Consider the following 18,101-nt stretch of genomic DNA (forward strand, 5'->3'; position numbering starts at 1 on the left):
AGATAAGGCCAGCTCTCACAATATGCCGTAACTCAGCGAGTGCATCACCCAAAGCCGCGGCGAGATGAGGCTACCACTCTAGTGGCCGCGTTATAGGGACGGTATACGAGTACGAGCAGACGAGGCAGGCAGCGCTCGATGTTAGAGTTCGGTGGCGGCGCAACCCACGGTGTTGTGGCCGTAAGGTGAATGGTTTGGTTTAGAGATGGGCGGCGCCGACGAGCAGTTACAGTCAGTGCCCGGAGAATGTTTGGTGACAGCCTAGAGACTGTATTTGAGAAAGAATGAAAAGCAGTGCGTTTATTGGTTAATTTGTCACGCACGTTTGTAAACGAGAGTGGATTGTGTCATTTACCAGAACTGACATTTTATTGCGACACCAGCTACCAAAGGCTGCTTGCAATTCAGAAGGCCCGTCGCTGTAGCATTGCGTTTTCTATGAAATTGTAATTTAGCCTTGAGTAAAGAATGTGCTCCACTGTGACTAATACGATCATGGGAACGCTGTCTGCGCTACCGGCAACGCAAGACGCGTATAAATGAATTCGCCGTCATGCCGGTATGTTACATTGCATTAGCAGCATTTGTTATACCTACCTAGCTCAGTTTAAGCTCACGCTGCCATTCTCAGTATATGCGCCGTCGCGACCGACCAGAGTACATGACTACATTCTTTTTGGACCCACAGCTTAGCGACATTCTTACGTTGAATATCCCATTGATATTGAAAATGTGCCATTTATCGAATTTTATTATTTGCAGCATAATTTAGTTTATCTTACGATGAATTTAATTAAAATGATGCTGAAAGATGAGTTTCCAGATTCGGGTTTCAAAAAAAACGCACCGAACCTCCGACTGTTATGGCTATGGGAATATGCTTACTTTGAAGGCTTTTCGCGTCTCAAAAACATGTGCCAAATATGTAGCATCATCGAACATCGAGGATTCACGAGCTTAGCTCCAGCCTAGGCCAAAGAGTCGGTACCGTGCGTATAAGGCTTTTCCCTGGGCAGTAAATAAGACGAGTCTATCGCTAGGATTAATTTCAAGACATGCCTGTGCTCTTGATAGCGTTATTAGCGTTTTGTGCTTCACTTGTAATCACCCTGATGGGTTGTGGTATTTAGAAAAGGAAACGCTCCTTGAATATAACGAACACATTTCATAGCATGCTAAAACATTTTTGACGGCGGGATCTGTGCCGCCATCTTCATAGTCGTGTTGTCTGACCTATCGGCACATTCATTTTCGATATCGTTGTCCGTGCCTAACACATCTATTGACATGCATGGTCAGTATGAAGTTCAATATGCGTTCTCTTATTTATTCTATGTACAATCATATTGCTCAGATGCATTGAATCAGATTGTTCAACAACCAGATTGATAAAAAACTCCGCAAGAAATAACCTAATTGACAATAGATCCGAGATCCTACAAAAAGTAGCGCCTGGCGATTAGTACCGCATCGCCGACATGATGTCATTTGTTAGGCAAACGTTGTCCTCCAGCACTGTAACAGCGTCCGCCACACGCCTCCTGGCGCAGACCGACCTTAACACTCCTCGCTTTTATCATGGACCGACCAGTCAGCTTCATAAGGCCCTAAACTGTCTTGTATTCGACCAATTCGTCCACAGACAGTCCTCCACAAGACACAAGGCGCCGACCAGTCAGCCCCAGACAGCCCCTCCCCCCTCCGGACCCACACCCCATCCTGATGTGGGCTAATGTCTGCCACTTCATGTCGTCGCGCTCTACAGACTCCGGGCCTCTAATGAATAGGGCCATTTCCCAGCCGATTCCCACGGTTGCCTGACTCCCGATGGCCTGATCTGTATTAATTAGGGCTCTCCAGGCGCCCGGACGTTCAGAATCCGTTTGGTGCTTCTCGAGTGATGGTCGACCGGAGAATGGGTAATTTCGGTGCGTTATGCTGGATGACAGACAACACCTGACATTTGATATTGCGTACCTAACACTTGGCACGAACATCTCATGCTCGTTGACGTTTCATACGCAGTGTCATACTGATATTTGACCCCCGATATTTGAATCTGACATCAGGGTTGTATACCAATCAAGTCGATTGAATTGATTGATTTGTTTCAACGCGTATTTTGAGTTGATTGGATTGAGTCGATTGACTTTTCGAGATGACTGGTTGACTGACTCGTTTGACTTTAGCGACTGGTTGACTGATTTGATTCCCGAAAATTAGAGTGACTCGTATGATTGAGTCGATTGAATGGAAAGTTCAAATAAGTTTTAGTTGACAAAAAATAATGACACCAATTGATGACACCAAAGATCACAAAACTACACTGAAAACTGCTTGTCATCACAACTGCAATATGGGGTAGATGGCCAAATAAAGAACAGGGCCTAAACAACATGAACAGCCAACGTTGACTTTCAACTGCAATAACTCAGTTATTGCAACTGCAATAACTGAACTGCTCCAATCCTGGTGATAGAACCTGGCGATGCACCTACCTTCCTTTCTGCACTCAGCAGGAAACTTTTTTTTTTAATCCAGATGATAAAGTGCAAGGCCCTATATACTAATAAAGTGCGATTAATTAATAATTCACATCTCCACATCTCCTCAGAAACAACCCACTGAACTCTATAAATATCTGAAACCCCTACAAAAATAACTGAAACAAAAGCGCCGTTTTCGTCTCGCTGATTACGTTTACGTACAATTGATAGCTACTTTGCTGCATTGTTTAATTTGCAGCAGAACGTTTGTTGATCCTTTTCTCCTGAGAGCCTGAGCATAACATATTTAATATATTTCATTTTCCTTAAAATATTTTACCGAATATTATTAAGTGTTTTTATTTCAAATGAAAAAATAATTAAAACGAAATTGGTGCTGTACAACCGATTTATTTTATGATCATCTACCATACTACATGATAATCAATGACGTCATCTTACCGCAAAGTCAAAAGAAGTAGAATAAGGATTTATAAAAGCTTAGCATACTTATTGGCAAAACCAAACGTTTTCGTTGTTTCGCAGTCGCGCCGTGCCGTTTTCCCAGAGTCCCTGTCCTCTCCATTTACTTTTAAAATCCTCATCCCTATCCCCCAGTCCTAACAGTCTCAAATTGTATTGCAATAAAATGTTTTGAATTCTTCACATAGGTACCTAACATTGACATGCCACGTCCAGAATCGTGGACCGCTAAATGCTTCAAATCTCTTCCTTCCCAATCTGACAACATCCCATGTCTCAAATGCACATTGTGTGGAATGATTTTTCAGGCTGCCCGTCAGTCTCTGTCTAACCGAAACCGTCACATGCATGATGCAGGTAAGATATTTATTTCTATTTCCCTATGGTTAATATGTTATTGATGCATATTATCCATTAAAATAGACATGATGTAGGGTAAATGGCCAAATCACGAACACTGCCAAAATCCGAGCAGCCAACTTTCAACTGCAATATCTGATATTGAGTGTAAATGGAGTTGGAATATGGCCAAAATTAAATTGACAACTTTTAGGTGGTGATTTGGGTTAAGGGGCGTGTCAACTACTGGGTCATTTTGCACCCAATAAATGACACTTCTGCTCCAATTCTACCCATTAAACCTCAATATCATGATCCACCTATCCATCACTAGGTATCCTTCCTTATTACATAGAAAGTTTGAATGACATGGCAATTTATAATTTTAAATGACAATATTTTTATGTTTCTTCTGTAGGTAGGTAGGTAGGTAGGTAGGTAGGTAGGTAGGTACATACACCAGACTGCTATGGACACTTTTCCAAGTTGGTGGGGCAAAAAACCTAATGTATGTCTTGGTTTGAGTCGTTTGATTGAGTTGATTGATTCCTTTCATTGTCGCGTTTGAGTCGATTGAATCAATTCCCGAAAACTGCTCTGACTTGATTGATTTGATTGGTTTCCCAAATTTGTCGTGATTGAATTGATTGCTATTGATTGAGTCGTATACAACCCTGTCTGACATTTAGCACCTCACTTTAACACCTGCCATGCAATGCCTGACATTTGACGCCTCACATTTGTTACGTGACTACTGTCGGCTAACATTTCATGTCTATCATTTGACATTCGACATTTTACTCTTCACACTTTTCATCTGAAGGTCACCTTGGCAAGTCTCACCACTGTGGCCTTCGAGCCACTGGGTATTCTGGACAGTACCCTTGCTGAGTATTCCAGACCGGCGGCGGACGCACTGTCCATCCGGTGAGCCTCTCACGCCCATCTAATCCATCGGCGCCGCGCCGGCCGCAGATATCAGCAAAGTTGGCGGACGGCGGCGGCCGAGCTGCGTGCGAGTTGTGGCGGACTGCCGCCCGAGAGGCCCGTCAGACGGCTGAGTCCTAGCAGGGTATGGCGGGGACTCTGTCGGCTCCGACACTGCTGGCTGCTTGGAAGCCGTTAGGCGTTTTCAATCTGATTTGCCATAGATTCCATGTCGACTTCGATTTTAGAAATGTCTTTAATGTTCCAAGATATTATTACGAGCGAGCGAGCGCAGCGAGCGAAGCGAGTCTTTTCAATTTAACGGAAAAATCTCAGTATGAGCGGCCCGGCCCGGCCCGGCCCGGCCTGTAACGCTTTTGAGAGGCTTACATCTCAGCAACCGCTGGACCGATTGGCCTGCGGTCTTTTTTGTTGGGTAGCCCCATCCCTTCTACCCCGTAATTGACTATTTGTGATTTCTAAGTCACCGTCGTGGCACGTGCCACGTGAAAAGTCAAGGGTGTTCAAGCAGTTTTGCAAAAGTAGTGAGTTTGAGAAGCCCATATCTCAGTAGCGGCTTGAGCGATTGTCTTGCGGTAATTTTTATAGGGTAGCTGCATCCCTTCTACCAAAGGTCGGATACTCTCGATGCATGTGGGTCACCCCCAGTGCACGTGCAAAATACAACAATAAGAGGTGTCAAATTTGTTCCCATTTCAGTAACTCGGTATTTACTGGGGCGATTTCGCTGAAACTTGGCATACTGGTAGGCACCCACCAGGCAATGCATTCCCATGTGTTGCGGTTAGGGTGCTACTGCACGTGCGCACGTGCAGGGGGCGTTTCCAGATCTCGAGAACGGCTGGGCAGATTGCGCTCAAATTTGGTACACGGTTGGGGACCAGTTAGTAGGGTGCCGTGCAAAAGCCATTTTGGACCCCGCTTGCACGTGCGCACGTGCAGAATGCCGCTTCCAGATCTCAGGAACGGCTGGGCCGATTGCGTTCAAATTTGGCACACCGCTAGCGATCGGTTAGAAGGGTGCTTTGCACAAGCCCGTTGGAAGTACCCTCTCGCCCTTCGGCACGTGCAGGGCTCACTATCTCGCTCGCTCGTTCTTCGCCCAAAAGGCGTTTTACGGTTTTAAGATTGGTATGACGGGTGCCTCCCTGGAGTCATTGCTAACCCAACTTATCTCGAGCAGGTGTTGTCTCGATTATTGTAATATGTCCACAAAAGTTAGAAGCAGCTGTCCGTAGTTCACGTATGGATTGAGTGCTTCTCAACATCCTGAAACTGCCAGAGACTGAACTGCTACAATGTAGCGTGAACGGCGGAACCAAAGCCAACCCGGTGTCATTGCCGGGTCTACTGTTACCCCGGCAGGTCGGTGTCCCAGGACTGGCGTGGCGAGTGTGCTTTAAACTGACCTGTGTTGGTGCCAGGCGCCAGCAGTTGTCCGCTCACCGCGTTAGCCGTCGTTCTAAGAGCTGACCGGGACCCTCGCGAGCCGTTACCCTGGTCGGTGGTCCACCAGCCGTTCCCCAGGGCTGGCCTGAACTCGGACCGATCGTTGTGACGGCCCCTCTGGCGCCCCTGCGGTGACTCCGGACCGTCCTCTGGCCCGGCTAACGGCGACGGCCACTCCAACTAGGGCCTGCGGGACGCGCCGGCCGGCGCCCAAAGGGACCGCGGCCGCCGGCGAGCGGGAAAAGTGGTCCACGTGACAGCTATTCTCGGCTGACCGCGAGTTTCTCACGCCCCGGAGATTCGTGCCGGAGCTGACCTCTGAATGAATGAGTGGCGGGCGAGATTTGGCACTGACGGCAGGCTGAGCCCCGGGACCGGCCACGTCTCCAGACTGAAATTATTTCCTTATTTTGGGCTGGCTTAGGCTGATGTAATACGCGGATGTGTAACACAGCTGTAAATTACAGTGAAGCTCCAGTACTATTATGCAAACTTCTTGGGACAATCTCGGCGTGGTGTAATTTTCATGGACGCTGGTCATATTATTTTGCTGTAATTGTGTTGTTCGTGAATCGTGATTCAGTTTTAAATGGGTAGCCTGCTTCATGAGGAAAACTGATGGATATGAAGTTGTATTGCGCACTTGTTTACAGATACAAACACCCGCCTGGGTGGGGCATTGATTTACGAATTCAGCAGCTACGTTATCTCAATTACATATTCATCCTCTATCCATCCTCTATTTCCAAACCTTACTTTTGCAACCCGCGATGCTCCACGGCTCCCCGAGCCTTCAGACATCCAAAGGCACCCCGCGCGCGTACCCACCCCGGCTGTCCGCGCTGGCGTGAGCTGTCATTTGGAGCTGATTGGCCTGCCGGCCGTCCCTCGACTGCTGTATGCCGGCCGTCACGGCACTGACCGATGGAGGCGAGTGCACAATGTGTGCGGGCGTGGGCGGGAGACTGAGGGCGGAACCACACCATGGAGGGACGGACTCCGGACGCTATGTGTGGTAAGGGGCCTGAGAGGGTGTGATAATGCTCGGATGGAGTGCCGTCCCGGGCTTTGATGGTATCACACCGTGCACAGCGTAACCGTATGTAGAGTAGTGCTAGCGTAACCCCTATCAGCGTAACCCCTATCAGTTTCTACGTTTGGTGCATCGTCAGTGATCAAATTACACTTTGCAGTGAAGTCACCAGTCACCAATGCGTTGTTCACTACAATTTAATGACTTATTGAATTGCTTACGAAGCGCATCAGGGAACTCAGGACATCGTTTCGTGAAACACGCATGTGTGGATGTTTTTACCGCAGGTCTCGTGTGTGTGTGTGTGTTTGGTTATGCTCGGCTCGTCTGTATCGGCCTCCCGCCCGACTCGGTATGTAATACGCGTTCGGCCGCCGCTGGTGTTCACACTGACTGCACTCGGTAATGCTATGTTGGTCAGCCCGACGGGCCGATAACGCAGGCCGACGTCGGCCAGAGGTCAGTCAGTCGGCGGCCGGCCGGGTCCGGCGCCGCCGCTGGCCCCCATTGTAACCCGGCCGCCGATCGTATTGGCTGTTTGTCGCCGAGTTTCTCATCCTGAGCCGGGTCGGCCGGTACGAGTGGAACTTGATGAAATTGAGAGCGCTCGCCACTAGCAGTTGGCCACAGCTGGGTGGACGGCGGTTGACCGCGGCGCGACGACGGCGTGATACCCGCCCGGCGCCGTCCGTCCGCCAGCGCAGTCGAAACCTGAGGTGGTAGACTGTCCCGCAATGCACCCGCGTAGTGCGGCGCAGCCTGCCGAAACTGAACGGCCGTCCATTCAGCCTACGATCTACATTCAGCGCAGAGACGTCGCAGAGACGTTACCGAGTCGCGCGGCGCATTTCTCGTCTCCGCTGGGGGTCTACTAATGGGCGCACTGCTGAACGGGCCGGATTTGTGCGGCTTTGCGAGCTTGGCGTAACGACTTAAATGATTTTGCAGGGAAATCTCTGGCTAGCAACAGAACTCGGCCTACCTCTATGATGAGATAAGTGACCGACCGCTGGCTAGCTGTTTGGGCTGTTGCCATCTTGCTGCACTAAGACACGAGTGGTTCTATTTTCCGCTGTCTGTTCTCTGTAAGGTCGCCCGGATGGTGTCCTTTATCAACTGCCTGACGCAGTCGGAGCGTCCAAACACACTCCGTTATCACAGAGCCGCCGCGAGACTGCTCGCTAGGGCTCGTAATTCTACCATCGCTGGTTTTTCTTGCGCCGTTTTTTCTGTGAAGGCAACTCGAATAGTGAACTTTCCAGCCCAGGAGCTCTCGCTTTTACCTCACAAATTTCGAACTCATGCCCGGAAACGATTTCTGTCTGATCCCTACATGCCTCTTTTCAACTGTCGGTCTTTGCCTAAAACTACTAGCTACGTCTCGCCCTCCATGGCTCCATACTTGTTAATAAGTAACGAGCATCGAGCTATAGGGATTGTGAGAACGGGGTTCCGGAATTGTATTATGATGGACTGCAGTGAGACGAAAATGTCTCTCTTCAAATCAAGTTCTGAACTAACTGATGAACTCTTCACACTTGATAGCGTAACTGGATGCTGTCCCGAAATTCGCTTAACTCATTGAGGAGCTGTACCGAGCCGCTCAGCCTATCCCTTCAGCACGCGCTGATCCGGCCTGGTCTAGGTGGTCTCGATTTAGCCGGACGGGGCCTGAATATCATTATGAGCCCGGACGTTGTATTTGTGTTGTGCAGCGAGACAGTACCCGATGGCGGTGGCAGACATGAGACACGTTTTACCAGCAAGATAAAAATACGAAGCAATTTAGGATTTGGATTTCCGACTTTCAGGCACTGAGGCCAACAGAAAAATAGCCGCCCGCCGGAATTTTTTGCCTGAAGACCGCTTCACATACGGTAAAGCCCTATCTGCTTACGTGCTCATCGCGTTTACGTTCCGTATATGAAGCGGTTTTTAGGCAAAAAAATCCGGCAGGCGGTTATTTTTCTGTTGGTAAAACTGGCCTCTGAGCTCTTTTCTAATGACTCCCAGAACATGTGAAATATCCGAAGGCGTAAAAAATCCTCATATTTACTTTGTTAGCCATTATTATGCATTTTTGTTCAGCTGGCTTACGAGTGGCATATGCTCGCTGTCACATACATGGTCGCATTTTACTTGAAGGTGATGTTTACGAAGTTCCCGAACTTTATTCTCTCTTCAGAGGAGTGCGAAATGTCGCATCTTTTCAGAATATTTCAGACTGGCGGTGACGGACGAGTGTGCCGTCATAAATTAGTTCAAGCGTTTCGAAAAGAAATTACCGACGCTTTGCATATAGTAAATGCTGATATTTCCTTCAGTTCGGATTTATTGACGCTTAGCTCACGGCCTGAACCGGGCGTGGCGGAGTGATTTGCCGAAGTTCCCAGTGATCCGCCAGTTTATTGGACGCTCGATAAGCGGCGCTGTCGTCACCTCGGCTACCGGCGCCGCATTCGTCTGGAGCCGGCGTCGGCGGTCCGCATGAAATCAGCCCTTTAGCAGCGCAGCAAGGCCATTAGGGGTCCGGTCGATTTCTGAATCTGCATACGCTCATGTAACCTTATAATCAAAATAAATTTGAAGAAATTATTGGTTTGAATGACCTGCATTAAAATAAGTTGTACGTTTTCTTAAGCTGAGTAGGTATTGTGGAAAGCTAATTTGCGTCCGGATTCTTTGGTCCCTCAGTCCAGTCCGCAGTTTCCTGGTCCAAGCCGCAGCCCGGCTCCGGTCCCTGAGCCCAGCCCGCCTTCTTCGTGCCAGGTTACGACATTGAGCGCCGCCCCGCCCTCCAATGTCCTCTCGACGCCAGCGTCGCGTTTGGCGTTTGATGCGCGCTGGTTGACGATCGTGGGCGTACTCTGGCGCACTCACCAGGATTAGGTGGAGCCCTCCTTTTCCCCACGGACTGTTTGTGTGGCCGAAGTGAATCGGTTTGATCTCCCGTTGACCCTTGATGACAGAACAAAACGCTCTCAGCTCTTGGGCTGGAAATTGGGGCTTGGTCGTCAATGAGCGCTGGTTTTGGCGTGAAGTATCTTTTCTGTTTGTGTTTTGTTTTTTTAATGGCAAAACATGATAATAATGTTTTTTAACGTTCCAACATCACCCACGCTCTGTCCGCTCACTTTGCCGTCTTCTGTGTCGTGTTACAGCCGTCACAGTCTCGGAGGGCTCCAGCGGTGACAGCGCCAGCAGCGGCGGCGGTGCGGCGCGCTCGCCGGACGCCGACCGCGCCCAGTGCCTGCTCCGCGAGGGTCTGCGGGTGGACGAGCTGGACCGGGCGCTGTGGCGGGCCGACTTCTGCCAGGAGCCGCCCGAGTGTCCGGCGTCACCGCACCGCCGCTGGGCCGGCAGCAGTGAGGAGTCGCGCTCCGTCGGCACCCAGACGGGTCTGCTGGCCGCGCGCGCCGCCGGACCGGACACGTTCCGCTGCGAGACGGTGCGACGCGAGGTGAGTAGGGGGCGAGCCGAGGAGTGATCGGTACCTGCTGCTCAGTATTAGGACGAGTGGAGGATGGTCTAAATGCTTGGAGGGAATGGGTAAAGCGCTCAGCAGTGCTGAACAGGAGGGTTTTAGCCCGGAAGCAGCAGAGCAACGACAATCTGGGGAGAGCTATCGTAGAGGGGCGACGAGACTGAAGCCGTAGGAGGGGATGGGTGGGGAAAACAGGACATTGGCCGAGTTTATGATGTTTACCAACTCAGGCAGAGAGCCAGGCCAATTTTGCACAACTCATTGCAGCCATTTAAATTTAAATTTTGATAGAATCCTGAGCCGGCCCTTGGGAGAACGGAGGCCAGCCGTGAGATAACTTCAAGTTTATTGTCGAGCTTAATAACTTTGCGTGAATAATGAAGTAGGTTTGTTAGCATATGACCGCTACTCCGGGAGGCCGGCGGCGGCTCTGTGTGCTGGCCAACCGAAATAGACTGCACTGCCGGCGCGGAAATTATAATTGGCGTCTCATCAGCGTCGGTCTGGTAAGTTCCGCGCTCCCGGGACGTGTCCCCGGTGCCCCGCCGGTCGGTCCCTGGCTACCAGAGCTGACACCTCTCCCCTGTCTCGACAGGTGCACTCGGAGGACTCGGAGATCATCCACCACCCGCCGCGGCCGCCGACCGCGCGCCGCTCGGTGGCCTATTTCCTGTCTGTGCGCCGCGGCCCGCTGCGTCTGCCGCCGGCCGAGGAGCCGGGCTGCCGGCGGGTGCTGCCGGCAGTGCGGCTCAGCCAGGAGCTGCTCCGCCAGCAGGGGCTGGCCGGCAGCGGCACCGACTCGGCCACCGGCACAGAGTGTGTCCGAGAGGAGGACGCCATGTGCTCGGAGGACGGCCGGCGCGTGTCGGTTACCCAGCGGCGGCCGGCCGGCCCCGTCAGCGCCGCCGAGTGTCTCACCCTGCAGGTCAGTGACGCAGCGGCCCCACCCCGACACGGCCTGCCACAGGCCGCCCGGTCTGATTCGACATGGTCAGGCGCGGCCGTGACCGTCTTGGCTCTGCCCGGGGTGCACCGGGTGGCTCCCAGCTCTCGCACTCGCCACGACTCACTCCGTCCCGGTCCAGCCCAGCCCCTTTTTGCCCCGGCCCGGAGTGCACCGACAGGCACCCAGCTCCCCGCCCGAACCAGACCCTGCTTAAAGTATGACCCTTCTGCCTCCGTGCTTCATTGAATCGGGTGTCTTGCTTGCCGAGTGTGCTGCCCAAACTTTACCGTAGCTCGTCGACATTAAACTAAGCCACTCAAGCGAATGGCTCGATATACTATATGTGATTCCATTCAATATCCAGTCTTGTCGTATGCATCGGTGAACTGTTTAGGGAAACTTCCCGTGAAATGCTGGTGTGAATTCATTATTCACCCAATGATGAATTCATTTGCTTCTGATTGACCGATGCGCTGTACTCGCGACAAATGATCAAGGCGCGCACCATGCAGCGTTAAATCGCCCACGAAGCTAACATCGTTGCCATACAGCCCTCCCATCTGGCCTCGCTACCACCGGTGTCGGACTCCGCTGCCGTCGGCCGCTCTCGCCCTGCCAAAGTCAGTTGCGGGCTCCCATTGTACCGCTGCCCTCAGTCCCTTACCCGCTCCGCGTCTGACGGCATACCCACCGCGTCAGTCCCATCAGCCCCCGGGCGATCGTCAGGCGGCGCACGGATCAACGCCGTCATTTCATCGGAATGGTATTGCCACAATAACTTCTTCAAAGGCGCCTGACGACCAGGGATCTATCTGGCTGGCCCGACGCCTTTCAGAAATATCCGCCGCAACCGGTGCCGCCGGCTGTTTTTCTTCTCGGGGGAAGGCTGGCACGGCGATAGATTTGCGGCTCGCGTCGGTCACACACTGGGCACGGACTGACTCAGGGCGCTCCGCCAGGTCCGGCCGACTCAGATTAGTGGATTACCGCGGGCTGTCGTTCAGACTTCAAGAATGTAGGAAGGCTCCTTCTTCCCTTCACAAAAACTCTGACTTTGGCAACGGAAGCTGATTTGACAACCGGGAAGTGGAAGTGAGTGGAATAGGCAATCAGCAGCACACAGATTCGGATGTAGAGGAAGCAGAGCCCCAGTTGTCGGCTAATGGGCAAAGCCCGATCCGCTGTGATGTTCAAGTACCGTTCGCTGTTGCTGGTTCGTGCTGCGTTGTCTTACATGAGCATCAGCGATCGCAAAGCAACCAGCTGTGTTATTTGAGCTACCGGGACGTGTGAGTGCATACTCCCCTCTCCCCACCCCCTCTTCTGGCTCCCAGCGGCGGGGACCAGGGGACCGTCCCAGCCGGATGGCGGCGGAACAGCCATTCTGCGATCGTATCGGCGCTGTCTCCGTGAATTGAGATGGATGGTCGCAGCCGGGGCCGGTCCCCGGGAGGCACTGGTCGGCTCTCGGGGGACGGACGTCTGCCGTCCCGTCACAGTGTCCCCCTCCTCGGCCCGTCGTCTGCCGGAGGTTTGGACTCTTCGTGTCCTCGTGTTTCGACGTGGAGCGTTGGTTTGCAGCGCTGGACAGCCGCGCTCGACCACACTGGATGGCCGGCCACCACCTGTCGTCCCTGGAATTGTGCTGGGCACGACGGCACGCCATATAGGCACTGCGGTGTCATCAGACAGCCAATTGGTCGACGTTGTTAGCTGGGTTCTCCTGAGTGCGCTTCGGGTCTGAATTCTACTTTGAAGACCTCAACGCTGTACAGACTTTCAATATCTACGATATTTATGAGTATTGCGTATACATCAGTCGTGAATCGTAATGCATGGCTTAGTGCTAAGCAATTTTTTTCTAACCCCATTGTCTGAGGATTTATTACCGGTAGTTGGATTCGGCGGCTGGTCGTATTGCTGGTCGTATTGTTATATCAGCATTGTCTTTCACTGAATTATGAGGTTGTTATGCATCATTTAGCCATTAGGCTGGCGCCTACACACCGCGGCAACCCATTCATTTATCGTATTGTTGTTGTTTGTTGGCGGTCGTTCAGTTGGCGTCGGTCGCGGCCGCCGTGCCGACCTCGCCGTCTGCTGGGTAGGTCAAGGCCAGGGCGACCGCTCTTACCCGCCCATCGCCGGTACGGCAGTGTGTGGAACCAACCACCGCTCATCGAGTCTGGGCCATTAGCAGGCGTCTGAGCGACCACTTGGCTGGGTGTAAAAAAGTAACACTATGTCATCATGATTCATGAGTGTCTATCAGCCATCCCGCCGGGTCCCAAATATAGCAAGTGTCACATTGGTCACCCCGCCGGACCAACCACCACATTCCCATATTCGGTGTCCCAGCGGCTACTCCGCTGTGCCGTGTGTCACCGGTCAGCAGTAACCGGTGGACCCACTGCTGTCGCACGGCACACAGCCTTGGGACCGGCGCCGCCTGTAACCCAGTCGACCGCCACATGACTGCATTAGGACGACCGTAGTGGGACTCCGACGGCGACACTCAATCCGGAGAGTGCCCGGCCGTCTGTCCGTCCTGATGGTCGGGAGTGACGGCGGACCCGATGGTGGATGGTCGGCCGACAGCTCCGCCCTCTGACCCGAGCCTTGTCGCGTGGGGCTCCGTGGATTACAGAAAACCCGACCCCTACCGCCTGGTTTTCAGTGGTCTCGCCTCAGCCAAGTGCTACTTCGTGGTTAAATGGTTAGGCGTATTAAACGACTAAGTGAAGTGAACCAAGAGCAGTTTCAGTCCAGCTCAAACGACATGAACTCCCTCATTACATTTCCCCTACGGCACACTACACTCAATATCGCCGCTTGGGCTCGCCTGTGTAAGATGCATGACCGGCCACTAGAGCTACGACTAAGTTAACTTCCTTAGTAATCAGCCCGACGCTGCTGATTAATTATGCAGAAGTCCATGCCATAAGCTGTCGATTCCGCGAATGGCTCGTCTGGCGACCACGGCCTGTCTGGCCCGGATACCGCAGATGAGTTGATCGGTTATGGCCTGTCGGCGTTTTGGTCAGAGCCCGGAACATGTTCGGAGTTATTGAGACCCGCGGATATCGCCGCATCCGGAATCTGACCACGGGCCACAGTCTGGGGTCTGTGAACGCTGGAAAGTGATGTTAGCGTTAGGAGAGGATATTTAGCCCCCCACGGTCCACGGCTCTTTTGTCCTTTTATGTAATATCCTAATGAGCCACTGAACCAGCCAACTCCTTAGAATAGACCTGAATATTTTGTCCAGTTATAACAAGGCACAATATTTTGTCATATAGGAAGAGCCAGCTGGAACAGCCTTTGCTGGCTGAGGCAATCTTATTTAAAGATAAATTACTTTCAATTTCCTTCCTTATTTAACTCAGCCCTTGAAGCATTTAGCTAGTGGTGTGGGCGAGTATGCCATTAGGGTGATTTTATTCAATACACCAAATGGATCCGCGGTCGGGCGATTCGGCGGGACGCGCCGCGCCGGCCGGCCACTCGGTCGGCTCAGCCTGCACTCTAGGCGAGCGCGATACGTGACCAGACTCGAACTGAGAACCGGCAGCGGCACAATGCCGAGAAACACGCCGCTACACTGAATCGACGCCGAAATATCCACCGTTCGCCGGAGCGCCGCCGGACAGCACGTGTGTGTGCGTGTGTTTGTGCCAGCGGTGGACTCCCCCGCAGCGCTGTGCCGGTCGGCCGGATAGGCCGCGCCGCGTCCCGGTGCCGCAGACAATCTGGGCAGATTGCCGCCGCCGGCCGGCCCCGCCGCCGCTCCTGTCGTAATGGTTATTGAGTTGGCACGCTCCGGACACCGGCGGGACGCTGGCGGCACAGGTCCGCACCGCCAGGACCGACGCCGCCCGGGTCCAACCGGGCGCCGGGCGACTGTTGCTCGGGTGGCTGATTGTGTTGGTGTGTTTGACTAAAGATGTGTGGACCAGAATCCAACCTCTAGGGTCATCGTAATGCCGTCGCGTCACTTCGTCACTTGACCGGCAATCACGTTATGTACGGTGGAGTGTCTGGTGTGAGTTTGGGACCGGTAGTACAGCACGTGTTGTAGTCCTGTTGAGCTGCAACCCAGTGTCCATCTGAACACAGACGGTGCACAGGCGGCGTGCTGCAGAACGACTGGTCGGCCACCTGCGGATGTAATGGTGCCTTGTCGGGCTGTTTGTTTAGTCACTGGTAGAGACCTTTATTGAAATTCAAGGCTGCTTCCCAGTTCCCCTTGTTGCTTAGCGGGAAGCTACTCTTTCAAAAAGCTGCGACGATCGGAGGCCAAACAAAAAGCGTTGTTAGCGTCTCCCCGATTTTTTTCTGATTTCATCAATTTCAGTAACTGGCACGAAATCGTAATAATAAACTAGGGCTTCTTTTCCCCGGCCGTCCTTTTCGCTGTTCTCCGCTAATCTCAGTCTTGTGCGTCCGAGCCGTTCGCGCTGGTGGCCGGTCGCCTGAGCCGGGCCCATCGGTCGCCGGCCGGGTCTCCCTGTGCGGACCACTGTGCCGCCCCGAGAAACCGTTCATCACCGCCGGCCACAGCCGCGGCCAGTCGCTGTTTTTACCGTCCTGAACGACTCTGCTCGGGCTGGAGGACTGACAGGGATGGCCCCGTCCGGCCGCTGGTTGATGATGCACGGACAGGGAGCCGACGTCCGGCCGCGGACCTTAGCTCTATGTCGGACGCTATAGAGGAAGGCCAGAAATGGATTTATTGATAACCCTTACGAGAGTTGTAGATGAAGCCATTCAGTGAAAGCGCTTTCGATGCAGCTTCTGGTCATAGCGAGCTTTCGTTTGGAATTCCTATCAGATGTTGCAATACCGGACCAGTGCACTTTATTCACCGGTGTTTGAATGTTTACAAGGTAGCAGTACCGTTATTTGAGAGCCGCAACATATAAATATTGAAATTGAAGATTTTGAACGTAATGTGCATTAAAGTTTTGTGCAACGTGCATGGGGTTCTTTGCAAAGGGCTCATACTGGTGCTAATTTCTGAATGTTGGCGGCGACCAAGCAAAGGGACTGCTTTAAATCTACCGGATAATGTGTCTAATTTATCACCATTCACCAGAAATGCGACAAAATTGTTTCGACTTTAAAACTGTGCTGTTAGATGCCGTGCCATTCTAACTCGATTAAAGGGACTATCCCACCTTTAACATGGGGTTTGAGTTGAGATAGCCAAGTTTGCGGCGAGGTTCAGAAACCACTATCTATCTAGGTTGCAACCCCCGCGGCCTCTTGGTGTTGAAGACATTCGTTCCCTTCATTTGAAAATGGGCCTTGTACAAGGCCCTATCTTCAACATGGAGCGACCGTTAGTGTGACGTCACCTCGTTTAGTCATTCTGATTTAAATGGGTTTGTTCGTTGAAAAATCGCTTAAAACTTGGTCTGAACTTTGTTGTGGTGCCTACAGAGTAAAAAGAATCAGCTTTATGACAGTAATGTGGCCTGGGGAAGGAGGTAATTTTGGGCTGTGACTTCACATATTTGAAAGTTTGTGTTTGGAATATGGGAAGCCTAAGATGTTAAATGAAAAACAAATGTCAGAACCGTGTTCCTGGTCATCCAATCTATAAAGTCGGGCACAATTTAACTGGTTTTAACAACATTTTAGAAGGTGGGATAGTCCCTTCAATTGTGGGCTCCGTCCTGCTGGGTGTCATTACTCAGCTCAGGTGAGGTCGCGCCCGCCGCCGGAAGGTCAACCAAACATCTATCTTTGCAGCATAAAACGATGCATCGTGCTCTAGTTATGATCAAACTTGGCGCAATGGACGGATGTTCTTATTATAAAAGAATTATAAGAAGCCTTTCCACTTTTTATTGTATCCGTCGCCATGTGACGTTGAGCTTTTCGTTACCAAGCGAGCCCACACACACACAGTAACCCGATCTGGCGTTATTGAGTTTGCATTAAGTTTATTTCAACAGCGTTTTCCTTTTTATCTTAATGCTGTGTCCCATTCCTCCATCCCATTTGCAGATTTAATCCTCTCGGTAGTCTATTTTCGTCCGAATCCTTCTCGTCGTATCAATGGGATCGTTCCAATAACACCTTCGACGTTTTCCCGAATGACGTAGGCAAAGGCTCGCCGTGGCTGTCACCGGGCGGTAGTCGGATTTGCTGAATGGCGCTTCCCTCTTCTTTTTTCCGGAGAGCAATAGAAGAGTACTACTCTGATAACCCCCGTAGAGACCTCAACTGCTCACTGCTCAGGCGCCCGGCCGAAGTTCCCTGCCGTGTAGGCTGCGCCGCATGACACGCGTGTACGGCGGTGCAGTCTATCACATGCGCTGGCGGTCGACCAGCCAGCCACAGCCAGTCCCTCCTCAGTTTTAGCTGACTAACCTGGCGTGGCGTCGCTTATTACGATATCACTCGAATTGTGCTGCTGGTTGCCATGCGTTCCCTCCAAGTGCATACAGTTACCGAGTGTTTGAATATACAGGGATATAATCAATAATCATCGCATGTGACTGTGATCCATTTTGATAGCTATTGTTGATGTCAGCTAACGTCACCAGTCCTTTAGCAGCTTTGGATAGCGTTTCGCTGTTCGATCATATCGCGAATAAAATCATTTAGCAACAGCAACATTTCCCTGGATTGTCCACAGTATAGTGACCTTTGTTTATGACGTGATCCTTTCGGTCCCACCCCACGGCCTCGCGAATGATCCTAAAAACTCGTAATTTTGTTTTGGCGGTTCCTAAACTAATAACTCTCGGAAAAGATTCAATTTCCCTATTTTGCCAGAGAATAGTGGGCTGACGAGAATGGGGTTGTGTCGATAGGTCTGTTCCGATAACAGGATACCTCAGCCGAGGTTTCCATATCTCGGACTGAACTGTCTGCGAGCGGCAGCCTGAAGACTCCGACGTCCATTCTGCTGATAACTTCGGC

At 51.8% G+C, this 18,101-nt stretch overlaps 1 protein-coding gene across 1 annotated transcript in view; it reads left to right on the top strand.

Moving 5' to 3' along the window:
* The window catches only part of LOC122363811, a 78,988-nt gene that overhangs the window by 31,970 nt on the left and 28,917 nt on the right, over positions 1-18,101 (top strand). The window contains exons 13-14 of the mRNA XM_043333538.1: positions 9,900-10,198; positions 10,818-11,147. Of these exons, the coding sequence (XP_043189473.1) occupies positions 9,900-10,198; positions 10,818-11,147 (629 nt within the window). The remainder of the gene's footprint in view (positions 1-9,899; positions 10,199-10,817; positions 11,148-18,101) is intronic.

This window comes from Amphibalanus amphitrite, unplaced genomic scaffold (genome assembly GCF_019059575.1).
Source record: "Amphibalanus amphitrite isolate SeventyFive unplaced genomic scaffold, NRLGWU_Aamphi_draft 000640F_arrow, whole genome shotgun sequence".
Lineage (NCBI taxonomy): Eukaryota > Metazoa > Arthropoda > Thecostraca > Balanomorpha > Balanidae > Amphibalanus > Amphibalanus amphitrite.